Here is a 16,968-nt window from a genome sequence, read left to right as displayed (position 1 = left end):
TTGTACTCATTTATACTCACTTACCTGGGTGGGGTGTATGGACGATCAATAAGGTCCATCGCCTAGGATACTGACCTCCATTGCACTTTGGAGGGGCATTCTCCTAAGATCTGTTCTATGAGCAGAGTCTACATCATAATTTGTGGTAGTGGGGGCTTGCGTCCGCGCAGCCCTCTTCTATTCTAGTAAAATGATATTTCTTAGCTAGACCTATTATATTTTTAGTATATGTTGTTTCTTTTCCTAGGTTGCCCTCTTCTACTTTTACAACAATATATTTTCTTAGCTCTGGTTTAAATATTTCGTAAAGGTTCACACTTCCAGTTTTGACCTTTTTATTGAATATGTAACTATTAATTGTGGTTTGGTAATTATTAAGTTAGCACCTAATCTCTTTATATTTGGTTTTTTACTTTAAAATGAATGACGATTTGATTACAGAAATGCTTTTCAGAACTGGAAAAACATGTTTTGCCTAAGACTAGGTTTAGTCTTGAAACTGTTGAGATGTGGGTAAAATGAGAGTTACTATTGCAAGTTCAATGCAAAATAGATGTTGCACTAGTTAGCTTTCCAAACTCACGTAGTTTGAGAAAATGCATAAACACTTTCCATAGATTCATTGCAAACCAAGAATCTCCAGTGTCTGTCGTGTTTCAACTGGGTTTGTGCAACAAGATTAGCAAAGGAATATTTGAAGTATCCTATAGTAAAAGAGTCCCACATCAGGAAATGTTGGGCATAAGAAATTGGAATAGGGATTATAAGATTGAAACTAGGGGCGGTGGTGAAAGACTTACATACCTGGATGGGGTCAATGGACGATCATGTAGGTCCATGGCCTAGGTCAGTGGTTTTCATTGCACTTGGAACGCCCCTGCTCTAAGGTCTACAAAATTGTAGAACCTACATCGTAATTTGTGAGTGTGGGCCTGTGATTCACGCGGCCCTTATTTACATCGTAATTTGTGAGTTTGGGCCTGTGATTCACGCGGCCCTTATTTGACTATATGGAAGATTTTGATGAGTTCAGACGTAGTCTTTAAGATTATTTAGTTTTTAAAAATGACAGCCTAATTCTAATAAAAAAAGTCAACCATATCTTAAGATTAAAGTCTAAATGAACTTCAGCCAACCTTTCCTCTTTTTTTTTGTTCTTTTCTATTTCAAATTGAGTTTCCAGACAATTCATAGAGGACCTTTTGTTTCACCTTTTACACACTTGTTTATTGGCTTAAGATTGTTTTTGCACTCAGATTTGCTCCTCCTTGTTTCTTATTCTGTGACCCCTTACAATAATTTTTACCCATGTTCTTGGATGACAAGATTAATTCAATCAAACTAACTAGTTAAATTTGTGTTGCAGTGCCATGTTTGAGATGCAAAAGTTCACAATAACCAGTGAAAGAATATAATATGAGCTCCCCATTGTACTAAACAAAACAATTATTCAGTGCAATATGTCAACAAACAGGTTAAAGTTTCTAAGAATCTGAACCAATAATACACATAATTAAATAACACTGGTGTGGTCATCTTTAGTACAAAACTTTGTAATATTTTTTTCATTCAAAATATTTAAACTTGAGACTTTGTTTAAGAACACTAAATTCTGATATTATTGGAACTGATAACATTAAGAAGCAGGGGTTTAGTGCTATTGGTGTGGATTTTTTAAACAATAATCTATTTTTCCTTTCTCTATTCTGTTGTTTTATAATAAGTAACCCTAGCAAAAAAAAGGGGTAGATTACAAAGGGTAATCACTGTTTTTCCAATTCAAATAGCCAATAGCTGTTCCATATTAATAGGAGATATGAATTTTGAAGGTCCTTTGAATATTTCATCGACAAATATGCGAGAAGCTGCCTCTGTAGGGTGGAATGCGTCCCAGAAAACATGGTCTTGTCTGTTGGAACAAATGCTTGAAATTGGTAGACATGGAATTTGGGCATTCAACTCACCAAGTCCACAACAAGCACCTTTTACATTACCAAATCCTGCAAAGGGGATACACACTTTGGTAAACATCTTCTCCTCATCTCAATCTAAGAAATTTTCTACAAATCACATACTTTCCAACATGCTAGTTTTTATTACATGTTTTGTAAAGTAATAATAAATATTAGTACACAATTTACTATGATTATGAACTTTTTATTCATCATTTTAAAAGGGTTTATATGAAACAATTTGCCTGAGGAATGGTGGTGTCCTAATATCCAATATCTACACCAATAATAGTGTAAAGGCACAAAAGGTAATATGTTCTTACCATAAGAAGTTGAATTGTGAATGAGGTCTTGGAGGGCAGCATAAGTATCAAAATAGGAATAACTTATGTCTTTTTTCTCTAACTGCCATTCCTTTAACATGGATTGAAGGGCTTCATTGTATTTGGCTGACAAGTCATTTGCTGCAGAAACACATTCTGTTTTGTTCTTGAGCCTGTATGCAGGGCAGCACCCAATTGGACCAACACCAGCAACCTCAAATTTCTTTGCACCATTGTTGTATAATCTCTGCCAAACCAAATTAAAGTATAAGTTTATCAACATGTGTAAGTAAGTGCATCTTTTCATCCATTTTAGATTACCTTAAGTTGCATTGAAATATCCACTAACATGGTTTTAGACAAATGTTCACATGTTTGATTTCATACTGAAATTGATTTTGAGTTAAAATAGCTTTGGATAGCTTTTGCTTAAGTATAATTTAAATCCCTCCAAAATTAGTTCTAATCTGAACTAATTTCAATCAAAATGAACTTTGCAAGCACAAGTTCAACACATACCAAGCTGTTGCTTACTGTTTGCAACCATGGTGTTTACCTGTAGTTGCAGTTTTAATGTGGAAGCCATTGAATCTGCATACTGTTGAGGAGTGTTTTTCTTTTGAAGATCCTTTGAGTCAAAGTAACCAAAGATATCGTTGCCACCGATCACCACAATGAAAATAGACTTTGAGAGGTGTTTCTCAAGAGAAGATGCTCCTACTTGCTGTCTAAGTGTTTCATGCACTTGTGAGTAGTAGTCAACTTGTTTCTGCAAAGGAATTGATTGCATCTGCAAAAGATGTCTCATAAGATATAACTCATTTGAGCAGATTTTCTTATTATTACGAGGTGTTGCTTAAGGGTCATTTTGCTTTTCACTTTTTGTTCTTTTTATTGGTACAGTAATTCCTGTTATACCATAATCTCCTAAATATGATGAATAAAAGTAACAGTAGAGAAAGAATGAGAAAAAAAGAATTGTACTTACAAAACCTTTATCTGAGGCATTAAATATTCCAGCACCTCCAGAGGCAAAGTTAACACCACTCACAAAAGACATGCTTTTGTTGGAATTGTTGACTTTAGACAGAAGGGAGAGATAAGGTGGTGAAGTGGGTAGACCCAATTTTTCAGCTGTCACCCAACAATTCATTTCATGCCAATATTAGCAAAACACAATCTGTAACTTTGTGCTACTGTTATCAAATAAAACAATGACATTAACTTTTTGCTCCTTTATATGTGCAATACAAGTTTTCCTTGGTTGTCTCCCAATCAAAAAGAAAATGTCTTTCTTTTATTTCCCACATTGCTATAGAGAAAGTTCCTTTGGTTTCCTACATTCCTTATTTAAACTATAATTTTCTTTTTGAAGTCAATACAAAAAATTAATGTTCTTTTATTCCCATGTTGATGACCCTCTTAGGACTTTTGGAAGTAATCCAATCCTCCATGATTTTCTTACAAAAGAAAACACTGAAGAAAACAAAGAGTAATAGGTTAAAGTGTTGCCCTCCAATTCTTGTCCATGCCAGATATTATTTGCAGAGCAAAACTTTAGCTTATTGAAGCTTTTTAATTATAGTGAAATGATTTTTTTTGATATAGAAGAGCTATTTGACAACCCACTTTTAAAGTAAAATAATCATTAAAAAAGTAAACTTTGATATTTGTAAAAGAAAGAAGGGAATATAATGAATGTAAAGTGAGTATAAAAATGTGTTGGGTAACAGTAACATAACAGTTCTAACTTACTACACATGCAGCAGAAGAGAAACATGCAGAAACTATAAAACTTAATAACAAAACTCTAAGAAATAGTTAAGACAACAGATAGATTTCAATGATGAAAACTAAAGATTGTTCATATTCAAATACTTCTACTATGAAAAAGCACTGTATGAAAGTTTTGATAAGCCAATGTAGAGAGTAAATTTTGAGTCACTCACCAATTAAATCTGCAGCATTCTTGCCATTGGTGAATCTGCCAGTGGGTTTCTTAGTTGGAAAATCAATGCCATAGTGAGGAAGAATTGCCTTTTCAACGGAGAGAGGCAAGTAATTGTTGTTGCCAACATCAACAAGTGAGTCTCCAAACACGTAAACTCCTGGAGGCTTTTGAGCCTCCAAGAGTTGTAAGGTGAAGAAGATGAAGAAACAGAGAAAGAGAAGTGAATTTTTCATCAGAGTTCTGCTTACCATGTTGGGATGATCCTTCTAAGAATTGGTGTGTGGAAACAGAGAAGGGTTGGTCAGAGATTTAAAGATGAAAAAATGAGAAAGTTGATGAGTGTGAAAAGGAGAACTTTTTCTAAGGGTAGTGATAATGTTCAATGACAGATTGAACCAAAGTGTACTCTCAGATATTGAATGTTCATATTGTAACTTTGATTTGCAATAAATTGATGATGGCAGAACCACACATTCAAATTGTCTTTGTCTCAGAAATAATGAACTCACTAAATTCTGCTCAACCTAACTTTCTCTTCATAGTTAACAGATTCTAAATTTTCATACACAGAATGTCTGTACATATATATACATATATTCCTTTTTTTTAATCTCATTTTCAGTTCAATATTGAGATAAATGAAATAATAGGTGTGTTTGATTCTGTTTAGAAAATCAATAATATCTCTTATTTTTTTTTCTTTTATCTGTATTAACATCCATTTAATAATTATTTCAATATAAAAGTCTTTCTTTCTCGTAGCAATCCATATAAAAATTATTTAAATTAAATAAATTTTTAATTCTTAAATTTTGGTATAAAATTAAAATTTATTTATTTTTCAAATTTTTGAAATGAATATACAGAATTATCTTAATTCAAATTATTTATATTTTGTTGTATCAAACTATGTTTTGAATCAGATTCACGTTTGAGTTATTTATAGATTCAAACTTAAATGTAGATTTGAAACAAAAATTAAATGTTGGAAGTTAAGAGTATTAGAAACAATTTTCAGATTCATGAAAAATTATCATCATTATTCATGAAAAGTTATAACCATTCATGAAGAGTTAAGTTACCATTATTCATCAAGAGTTACAACCATTCATGAAGAGTTACCATTCATGAAAAGTTACGATCATTTATAAAGAAATATAACTAATCAGATATCTCTTGGATTTGAAAGATGTCTGATCAACATCTATATAAAGAGATCATGTCCTTTATTGAAAGGTGAGACTTGAGAGATCTTTTCTCTACATTCGGTCATTCTCTTAACACACAAATCAATTCCTGAGAATCATATTCTTGTTTAACATTAATACTAAGAGTGAGTATCATCATTGTATTTCTTCTTTGTATCTCAAAAGCGAATTTCGTGATCCCCTTCACACTTGTAAGGGACAAAATATTGCTTTTAAGAAAGTGTATATTTAGGCCTAGAAAAATATATCAAATCTACATTGTTGTTCATCTTGTTTCCCTAAGTTCTTGGAAAATTGTTCCAACAGTCTAAAAGCAATATTTTCTCTAAGATGACAACAATTCGTGAGATGTCTGCAAACTTTCACAAATTAGACAAGTTTGAAGGCGTTGGTTTTCGATGGCAAAAGGATATGCATTTCCTTTTCTTGGCTCTAAACGTGGCATATGTTCTAAGTTCTCCCCAACCCAAAGAAAGTGAAACCGAGACATTGGAGGAACAACGAAAAAGGAACAACTGGGAGAATGATGATTATGTCTGTCGTGGTCACATTCTGAACAGTATGTCTGATCCTTTATTTGACATATATCAATATTTGGATTCTACAAAAGAACTTTAGGATCAACTTGAAAGCAAATATATTTCTGAAGATGCATCAAGTAAGAAATTCCTGGTTAGTAATTTTATTAATTACAAAATGATTGATACTAGACCAATAATGGAACAATTTCATGAAATCCAAAGAATCCTAGGAAGTTTCAAGCAACATAATATTGCAATGGATGAGACATTCATTGTTTCTTCTATAATTGACAAGCTACCACCAAATTGGAAAGATGTTAGAAATTATCTAAAACATAATAAAGATGATATGAATGTTGAACAATTGGCTGCTCATCTTTGGATAGAAAAAGGGATCCTTCTGCAAGATGGTCAAAAGGATTCCAATCATCCTAATTCTTCTACTGTTAATAGGGTGGAAGATGAAAAAACAAAAATAATACCAAATAACAAGAGAAGGCCTCATAATTTCTATAAATGAAAGATGAACAAAAGGTCAAAATTTGGTAAAGAAAGTCAACAAGCCAATTGTTGGGAATGTGGCAAGCTTGTTCATTTAAAGAGGGATTGCACAATCTGGAAAAGGAAGATGGCCAAGAATGGCGGTAAACAAGGTCAAGGTGATTCTATCTAAGGCCAACTGGAAAAAAGGTAATTGTACACAAATTGCACATAATTCTGTTTTGAATTTTGTGGAGATGGTTTCTGAAATCTTCTGTGTGCAGACTAATGATTCATGGTGGATCGATTCAGGGGCTCCAAGACATGTTTGTAAAGAACGTTGTTCATTCAAAACTTTTAAAGAAGATGACAATGGAGAAGTTCTTTACATGGGAAATGATTTTATGGCTAAAGTCCTCGGTGTTGGACAAGTAGAATTATTACTTAGTTCTGGAAAATTACTTGTTTTAAGAGATGTATTATATGCTCAAGAATTAAGAAGAAATTTAGTGTCTGGAGTAATCTTGAATCAATTGGGATTTAAATTGGTATTTGAATCTAATAAATTCATATTATCCAAGGATGGTGTATTTGTTGGACTAGGATATCTTTGTAATAATATGTTCAAACTAAGTGTAATAAATGATGTGAAAGACTCTGTTTATGTTGTGAATCATGATTCTTCTTTATGGCATTTTCGTCTTGAGCATGTTAATTATAGAAAATTATATATAATGTCTAAATTTGATTTAATTCCTTCTTTTGATTTGAACATAGAAAAATGCAAAACATGTATGTTGACAAAGATAACAAGAAATCCTTTTCCTGATATTGAATGGAATTCAACATTGCTTGAATTAGTGCATGGTGACTTATGTGATTTCCATAATACACCTTCTTTAGGAAATAAGAAATATTTTATAACATTCATTGATGCTCATTCTCGTTATTGTTATGTTTATCTTTTATTTTCTAAGGATGAAGCCCTAGAAAAATTTAAAGTTTATAAAAATGAAGTAGAGGTACAACTAAGTGTTAAAGTTAAGAGATTGAGAACAAATAAAGTTAAGAGATTGAGAACAAATAAGGGTGGTGAATATTATGATCCAATTTATTTTCAATCTATGGGTATTATACATGAAACAATTATAGCCTATACACCACAACAAAATGGTGTAGCAGAAAGAAAGAATAGGACCTTAGAAGAAATGGTCAACTCCATGTTGTCCTATTCAGGATTAAGTGATGGATTTTGGGGTGAAGCCGTGTTAACGACTTGTTATATTTTAAATTGAGTTCCAATGAAAAAGATTGAAGTAACCCCATATGAACTTTGGTAGAAAAGAAAGCCAAATTTGAATTATTTCTAAATTTGGGGTTGTAGGACAATTGTAAAAGTGCCAGAACCCAAACACAAAAAGTTGGGAGAAAGGGGAATTGAATGCATCTTTATAGGATATGCTGAATATAGCAAAGCATATAGATTCCATGTAATAGAACAAAATGACTATGTATCGCTTCATTCAATTATAGAATCAAGAGACCCAATATTTGATGAAAAAAGGTTTTCTTCAATTCCTCGTCCAAAGGACTTAATTCCTAAAACTAATATTGAAGATTTATACCAAAACTGAATTGATCAAGGATCAAATGATCAAACTCTAAATCAAAGTGATGCTTCTACATCTCAACTCAGAAGAAGCAAAAGGGCAAGAAAAGAAAAATCTTTTGACTCAGATTTTCATGTATATTTAGTTGAAGGTACAAGAGATGGTATCTTAACAAAGTTCTCATATTGTTATAATATAGAAGAAGATCTATTGACATATCAAAAGGCCATAAGGTCTAAAGATGCAACTTTCTGGAAAGAAGCAATTAATGATGAGATGGAATCTATCTTGGGAAATAACACATGGATCTTAGTTGACTTACCTCCTAAGTGTAAGCCAATAGGATGTAAATGGATTTCCAAAAGGAAAATGAAGGCTGATGGAACTATTGATAAGTTCAAGGCACATTTAGTGGCACAAGGTTTTAGACAAAACCAAGAATCGATTATTTCGATACATATGCACCAGTGGCTAGAATCTCCACTATAAGGCTATTGATTAATCTTGCAGTAATTCATCAAATGGATGTCAAGAAAAATTTCTTGAATGGAGAATTAGAAGAAGAAGTTAATATGACACAACCAGAAGGTTTTGTTATGAAAAACCAAGAACACAAGGTATGTAAATTGATTAAATACTTGTATGGATTGAAACAAGTGCTAAAACAATGGCATTAAAAGTTTAATGATGTTGTGTTATCAAATGGTTTCAAGATAAATAACTCAGACAAGTGCGTGTATAATAAATTTGATGACAGCGGTAATGGTGTCATTATCTACTTATATGTTGATGATATTCTAATTTTTGGAACAAAGTTAGATCAAGTTAATTTGACCAAAACATTTCTATCATCTTATTTCTCTATGAAGGATATGGGAGAAGCAGATGTTATACTAGGTATAAAGATCAAGAGAGAAAATGAGTAATTAATTTTGTCTCAATCTCATTACATTGAGAAAGTACTCAAGAAATTCAACAATTATGAATGCTCTCTTGTTTCAACCCCTATGGACCCTAGTTTAAAGATATTACCTAATGGTGGTGAAACAGTTTCACAACTGGAATATGCTAGGGTAATAGGATGTTTAATGTATGCAATGACAAGTACAGTGCCAAATATGGCTTTCATGGTAAGCAAATTGAGTAGATATACTAGTAACCCTAGTCTATCACATTTGCAAGCAGTACGTCGAGTACTTAAGTATTTAAAGAAAACTATTAATTATGGATTAATATATAGTGGTTATCCTTCAATTTTGGAAGGATATTCTGATGCAAGTTGGATTACAAATGCAGAAGATCACTCTTCAACTAGTGGTTGGATTTTCCTCCTTGGGGGAGGTGCAATTTCTTGGTCGTCCAAGAAACAAACTTGCATTACAGATTCCACTATGGCTTCAGAGTTTATAGCTCTAGCCTCAGCAGGAAAGGAAGCCGAATGGTTGAGGAAACTCATGTTCGAAATACCATTGTTACCAAAACCAATATCACCAATGACAATACATTGTGACAATGTTGCAACATTGGCAAAGACTTATAGTCAAGTATACAATGGCAAATCAAGACATATTGGTGTGAGACATAGTTATGTCCAAGGACTCATCAAAGATGGAGTTATTATAGTAGATATCGTACAAACAAAGTTTAATTTGGTTGATGGATTTACTAAGGCATTGGCTAAAGATTCCATTTCCAGAATGACAATTGGAATAGGAATGGAGCCCATGATTAATCACAAGTAAGGGAATCTTAAATTAACGCTTAATATGACATTGAGTCTTAAGTTCAATAAGATTAAATATCTTATTTGATGATTGAAAGCAGAAATAACTATTTCAAGAGTGCTTTAGATCTGTGATGCTTAGGAGGTTGACTAATTCTTAATTGATTTCTTGAATTTATGTTTTGTCACAAAAAACATGTCTACATAAGAAATCAACCTATGTAAGTGCGAAGTTTGGCCACTTCAAGAAGTCAAGGGGGCATGACTTTGTTGCACTTATGAATAGATATGGACGCATGACTCCATTGTGTCAAGTATAACAATAATATGTAATTTATCTTATATGTAGAATATCTTCAAGACTGCATTATGTATTATGTTGGTTCAATCGTTTCGACACCAATAAAATATGAATTCCTCAAATGTGTATTCTACTAAATGAAAGTTCAAGTCTATGTACACTTTCATTATGTGTAAGATTGCAATTATTGATGTTTGTGCTAAGTAATTATACAATACTTTTAAATGGTGGAGGATTGTTGGAACTTAAGAGTATTAAAGACAATTTTCAGATTCATGAAGAGTTACAATTATTCATGAAGAGTTACCATTCATGAAAAGTTACAATCATTCATGAAGAAATGTAACTGATCAGAATCTGATATCTCTTGGATTTGAAAGATGTCTGATCAACATCTATATAAAGAGATCATGTCCTCTATTGAAAGGTGAGAATTGAGAGATCTTTTATCTACATTCGGTCATTCTCTTAACGCACAAACCAATTCCTGATAATCATATTCTTGTTTAACATTAATACTAAGAGTGAATATCATCGTTGTATTTCTTCTTTGTATCTCAAAAGCGAATTTCGTGATCCCCTTCACTCTTATAAGGGACGGAATATTGCTTTTAGAAATGTATTCACACCTAAAAGAATGTATCAAGTCTACATTGTTGTTCATCTTGTTTCCTTACATTTTTTAAAAATTGTTCCAACATTAAATAATTAAGAAAATCAACATTATTTATTAGAATGACAATGAAAAGTCTTACTTTAGTTTGTAGTATATATTTATTAGATATGATCAAATTATAATTATAATAATACTACAATTAAACATATTTGGATGTGTTTATTTACAACATTAACATTATAATTTATGCTATTTATAATAATTAAATATAAATTTTTTTATAATGGTATGAATTTATTAAAAGTATTAACTTTTATAATATTTATTTATATTTTAGTTAATTTTCAATAATCTAAATTTAGTTTTTTAAAATATAAATTTGTAGGTAATTATATAGTAAATGTTAAAGCATATATTTATTTCATTAATTTTTAAATGCATAATTGTATTGTAAGTTATAAGTAATATAAGTACTTTTAAATTTTTATGTAATTCTAATCAAAATATAGATTTGTTTAATATTTTTTTATAGAAACAACATTATAAAAGGAATATGTTTAATTTTTTATTTATTCTAATTGAGTGGGAATATATTTAATTTTTCTTTTGTTTTAATTCAAAATATAAGGTATAATTAAAAAATATAATATTTTATTCAAAGTCTTTTCTTGTAATATTATACTTGTAAAATAATTAAGTAAAAACTTATATAAATTTATATTTTATTATTTACTATATAATTATCTATAAATCTATATAATTAATTTACAAATAGTTATAAAATTTGAAAAATAAAATAATTTGTGTTAATAAGAATAAAATAAAAAAAATTAATTATGTTTTGCAAATATATTCTTTTATAATTTACTAATTTTTATTTTAATAATAATTAGGAGAATAATTTTTTATTTTATTATCATAAAGTAAGAATAAAGCATTTAAAGAAGGATGATGGTGAAGATAAAGACCATGAATGATGAATGAGGGTTTTTGAGCAAGACGAAAAAGAATTAGTTGATAGAAGTGTGAAGCGAGAAAATTTGACTTCTTCCTTTATTATTCATCTTTTCAGATAACTTTTTATTATAAAAAAAATAAAATAAAAAATTGCCGACAAGTCAGTCTCTATCATTATCTCCACGGGCATCATTAATGCCATTTCAACTACTTCTTAAATCATACTTTCAAATTTTATATAAAAGAATTTTATATAAATGAAAAAGAATTTCAGATAACTATTTTATTAATTATATCTCATCATTTTATTATTATTATTATTAAGGAATGTGATATTATTTTTAGAAAATGATTATTTTTATTCTAAGGGACTTCTTTTTCATAGCTCCTATTTAATTCGATGAGATTAATGAACAGTTAATGACATTCTATTAACTTTAACTCGTATTTAATTTGATGCTTTTTATATTAAAAGGCATCTAATATTTTGTTAGGTATCACTTGATTTGAATTAAAGGGTTTTATCATGTACAACCATGTCAAAATTTATACTGCTCTCTCTCAAGCAAAACTATAACAAATTAGTTATTAATTTCATGTGATTTCCTGTACATAGTAAACAAAGAAGTACGAAGTAACTCATTATTTTTAGTTGAATATAAAACTTTTAAATTTTTATTTAACTTTTACAATAATTCGTTTATAATGTGAAATCTAGAAAATAATTAAAATTAGAAAATAGGTTTTATAAAATGAACATTAAATTTTTATTATTATTAAATGAAGTCATATATAAATAAAATTATATTATAAAATCTTTATTTCTCTAAAATCTTTTATCTAGATCTTCTTTACCTTCTATCCAAATTCAATCTGTTTGTTCACCTACGAAGATGAATATTACATATACTATTTTCAAGGATGTTTATAGAAGTTTTGAATGAGTGATAATTGTAACATCTCAATAAATATAGGTTGAAATTATAAATATATCTAAGAGTTTTCAGTAATAATATGATAAAACAATGAAAATAAGTAAATGTACAAAATAGAAGTACATAAAATATCCATAAAGTTTAAACTGCACATGAACTTAGAAGTTTGAAATGAATTTACAACTTAACCGAACGGTTCTAGGATCTTCTTAGACCAAACGGAATTACAAAAGATAATCTAAGCCAACCAGTTATTCAAAACACTTAACAAACAGGGCAGTGTCTAAACAAAATAAAAGTATAGAACCTAAGGACCGGACGGTCCTACACTATCTTCATGTTGCTTTATCTGCAGAGCCTCTTCCAACGAGCCTTCATCAACTTCTACTCACATCCATTGGATGATCATTGCAGTGAAGAGAACGATCGAACAGACGGCGATAGACAAGACAGGAAAATAAGGGTAAGCTTATGTAATTTAATTAATCAAATCCAACATAATCATTGAATGACCAAAACATCATATTCAATCATGCATTTCTCATACAAATATCTCATACTAAACCGAACGTATAAAACATTACAACCGACCCCTCTGACTCTGTCCGGACTGTATGAACCATGTAGCTCGTCATTTCTAGCACCCAGCGTGGTGTAGTAACTGGGATACACTCAATAGCTGCCACCCCGAGGTTAGTCCTATAACAACCATCTGGTCTTATGGTCACAGACCTCCTGCCATTCCCACACATGAATTACCCTCTTCTATATGAGGAGGAGTAATCACGGAATATCAGGATAAAAAACGAAACCAGAGTCTGACCATGTTCATACTTTACCAACCACAACAATTCATGAGACATTCCTCCTTGGAATTCTCTTACACAACCATATTATTCTCTTCATAATAATCATCCTCATACTCATGCACCAATATATTTAAACAAAAACATATAATAACAATTTCACTCACAAATAGGATCTTAAGGAAATAAATTATACCCAATGTGTTTGACCACACGGTAAGAATAACCTTACTCTATAATTATGACCAAACAGTCTACTAACGACATAACACTATTACTATAGCTTTGGCCGAGAGCACTTAAAGCTTAGGCCAAACACTTGTGACTTTGACCAAGCACTTAGAGCTTAGGCTGGACGTTAAGGACTTTGACCGAGCACTTTTCAGTAGGATTTAGTTCTCTTCAAAAGACCGAGCATTAGCACAAACCAAACGCTCTTCACGAGATTGAGTGTCAGCACAAGACCGAACACTCGTTCAAAAATATTTTTAAGTGTAAACCAACAATAAAATAACTTAACTTACTTTGAATCTCCTGACTAACTAACTACTAATAAAATACATTAGAACTTCAACTTATTCTAATACTTGTAATTAGACATTAGAAAAACCAGTCGGTCATTAACTGCGACACTCTATAGAAGAGGATCCAATCACGACCGAACATACTATGGAATACCGAACGGTCATAAACGACCCTCGGTCACAAGCAAAGTTACAACCAGACGCTATTACTACCCAGTTCTTCTCAATTTATCAACCATGAACATAATCAAACGCATATGCAACTTCAACAACCAAGCAAAATCAACAGACATACATCATTCAAGCATCCATAGATTCAAACTGATAATATAACTAAATTATATAAGCTTCCCTTACTTTATAACCGAACGACTATTCCTGTAGCAGCAGGATATGCTTTCGTGAACTCCCTCTTTTCTAGAATTCCTATGACCCATCAACCAAGGAAAAGATCAAAATATGATCAGGATTCTTGTTAAGATGAAGTAGATGAACACATGCTACTAAAATTTAGCTTGCATGTGCTTGGAAACAGATTTCTTAAGAAGGAGAGGAGCTTACCTTCTTAGAACGAAACTCTGATCGGTTCAACCGAAAGAGCTTGACTTCAGAAGTATCTAGACGGTGGCTGTTTGGTGATAGGAGAAAGAAAAAGGTTAGAAAATGTAGAGATAAGTTGGAGGTTTTTAGAGAGAAGGTGGAGAAAATGAGTTTCAGGAACTTTGGAAAAGATGGGTTGCATGCATGAAGTGGAGCGTGATTGGAAATTTTCACTTTAAATACTACCGTAAAAAATCGGCCGATCCAGTGCCATGCTGCCACCTGTCTTCCATTTTTCTGAAATTCATTCCCTCTGCAAGGCCACCTGGATTCCACTTGCTGGGGATTTTAATTGGTCTAACAATAACAAACTAATATGAATATGAATATCCATGTTATGAATTCATGGCAGGAAGATAGTTTTATCTATAAATTGCTTCTTCTTTCAAACAATGGAAAATGTCATGAAGCTAAATGCTTGATTCATTGTATTGTTGTCAGTAATGCATGAAATATCAATTTTCTCCTGCCATATTTTACTGACTTCATTGAATTATGATTTCAACACATTTGAAGCTTGTGTTTTGATGAGAAGCTCTTTTTACATGCAATTTACAAGATGATTTAATTACTGAAAAGTTAATTTTAACCCCATTTTTTATCTCTTTCAAGATCAAAAATATCTTAGTGTTTTTTGAGTCAAAGGCAACATATCTAGTTGATCAATTTATCGAAGTTTAATTTGTCTTATTCTTATGTCAAGATTTGATCTAGATGTATGTGATTTCTTTGGTTTTGTATGTGATCTTAGAAAATTCTTTAGGAATTTTTGTTTTGTTATGGTTCTAAGGACGTGTTTGAATAATTAATCTGAATTCTCTTTGTGTTTTTTAGAGCATCTTGTGAGATATAAAACTTGTGAGAATATGTGAGAAAAAAAGGAGCTTTCTAAAATAGGTAATGGAAGTTAACTTTAATTTATAACTATATTGATGATTGATAAAATTTAAATGGTATGGTGATGATTGAGGAGAGAATATCAATTGTGAGATCTGTTTAAAATCAAGAGATTATATGTATAAAATGATTTGATATTTGTTATGTGATTTCGATGTCTACTATGATGTTATCTGTGAATTGATTGGGTGACTTGACTTAACTTGTCAGAGGTCGTTTGATAAACAAGATTGGGTATAATTTCATTTGAAAATGGGTAAAAAGCATAGAAAAGTGAATCAAGTGCACTCTATAATAGTAGACCTAAACTACATAATTATGCAAACTCACTGGACGAGCAGATGCTCGCTAAGTGATGCAAAATTTACAACTCAGAGAGCACCGACATTTTGATTCGTTGAGCGAGTAATTTTCATTGAGCTAGCTTATGAAAAGCAGTCCCAAGGGGTATACTCGCTAAGTGAGTCAAAGCTTGGTTGTGCGAGTCTAAAATGTTGAAAAACCCGAGAGTAAGGTGTGTACTTGCCTCGTTGAGCGAGAGAGTCTTGTTGGGCAAATTCTAATTGAATTTAGTTTCAGTACTCTTTTGTTAGGCAAGACTGTATGTCATTGAGAAAGAAGGTTTTAAGCAAAGTCAGAGAGCATAAGGTAGCCTTTTATTTGATGAGCATTGTGATCTTTAGACAAGTTCCCTCTCGAGAGACACTCGTTGAGCAAAAATTACTTATCTAAACTGATATAAATAGTTTAAATCTAATATTTTTGTTATGATTAAAATGTATATGAATGAAATGATGATGTAGTTATTCTTAGAGTATGAATGTGTTACAATAAATTGATTTTGTGTGGGTTGTATTAAAGACAAAGAATATAATAACTCTAATACATTGATAAAGCATGTAGTATTATGTGTGGATAGCTCAATATAGATATAGCATATAGTATTATACACTAATAACTCTTTTTATCTTTGAAAACACTCTTTACTCTATTTTGCGTTAAAAAGAGGATTGTAGATCACATTATAAACTTTATATTAGATTATACGTTATAATTACGTGATTACCAAATAGTATTTTTAGAATGTTATAATTGCGATGTCACGTATAACTCTAATAATTATATAAAAGATAAGAATGATTTTATAATGGTGTAAGAGTTGTGTGATCCTTCAAAATTTTAGTTTCTTTAAAATTAATACTTTATAAAATTTATTTATTTTTTTCATGAAAAAGGTAAATTTTAATCCTTTTAGTAAATGTAGGGATAAAAACTTACTAAAGTTTTGCAGAGAATAAAATTCAAACTTAGAAGATCTCATCTTTTTACCTCTTAATAATTTTATTATATTTAACTGGTGATAAGGTAATAAAAAAATAAAACTAACATTAAAAAATATTAATACTTATGCATACTGTAACAAAGTAAATGTATGTGCCTAACATAATTCTTAGATTTTTCTCTCATTTATTCAGAAATTGAATTTCCGTGATATAAAAGAATATATTTCTATATAAATAGAAGCTAATCAAAGAAAAATTTGAGAAGAAATTTCCCAAAGACC

At 30.9% G+C, this 16,968-nt stretch overlaps 1 protein-coding gene and 1 long non-coding RNA gene across 2 annotated transcripts; one reads left to right on the top strand and one right to left on the bottom strand.

Annotated features, from left to right (window-relative positions):
* Positions 1–1,368: 1,368 nt before the first annotated feature.
* On the top strand, positions 1,369–2,972 carry LOC111240894. Its single transcript, XR_002666525.1, has 4 exons — positions 1,369–1,474; positions 1,830–2,023; positions 2,423–2,564; positions 2,838–2,972. It is a non-coding gene; the product is annotated as an uncharacterized LOC111240894 (long non-coding RNA).
* Positions 1,596–4,722, bottom strand: LOC106780157 (GDSL esterase/lipase At5g55050). The gene is made up of 5 exons (XM_014668412.2): positions 4,225–4,722; positions 3,264–3,409; positions 2,832–3,065; positions 2,276–2,522; positions 1,596–2,000 (listed from the first exon to the last, which is right to left on the bottom strand). Exons 1-5 carry the CDS (start codon positions 4,475–4,477, stop codon positions 1,780–1,782), a joined length of 1,101 nt encoding a protein of 366 aa, XP_014523898.1. The 5' UTR covers positions 4,478–4,722; the 3' UTR covers positions 1,596–1,779.
* Between the last annotated feature and the right edge of the window lie 12,246 nt (positions 4,723–16,968).

Source organism: Vigna radiata, unplaced genomic scaffold, assembly GCF_000741045.1.
Source record: "Vigna radiata var. radiata cultivar VC1973A unplaced genomic scaffold, Vradiata_ver6 scaffold_373, whole genome shotgun sequence".
NCBI classification, from domain to species: domain Eukaryota; kingdom Viridiplantae; phylum Streptophyta; class Magnoliopsida; order Fabales; family Fabaceae; genus Vigna; species Vigna radiata.
This window is presented reverse-complemented; position numbering and strand designations above follow the sequence as displayed.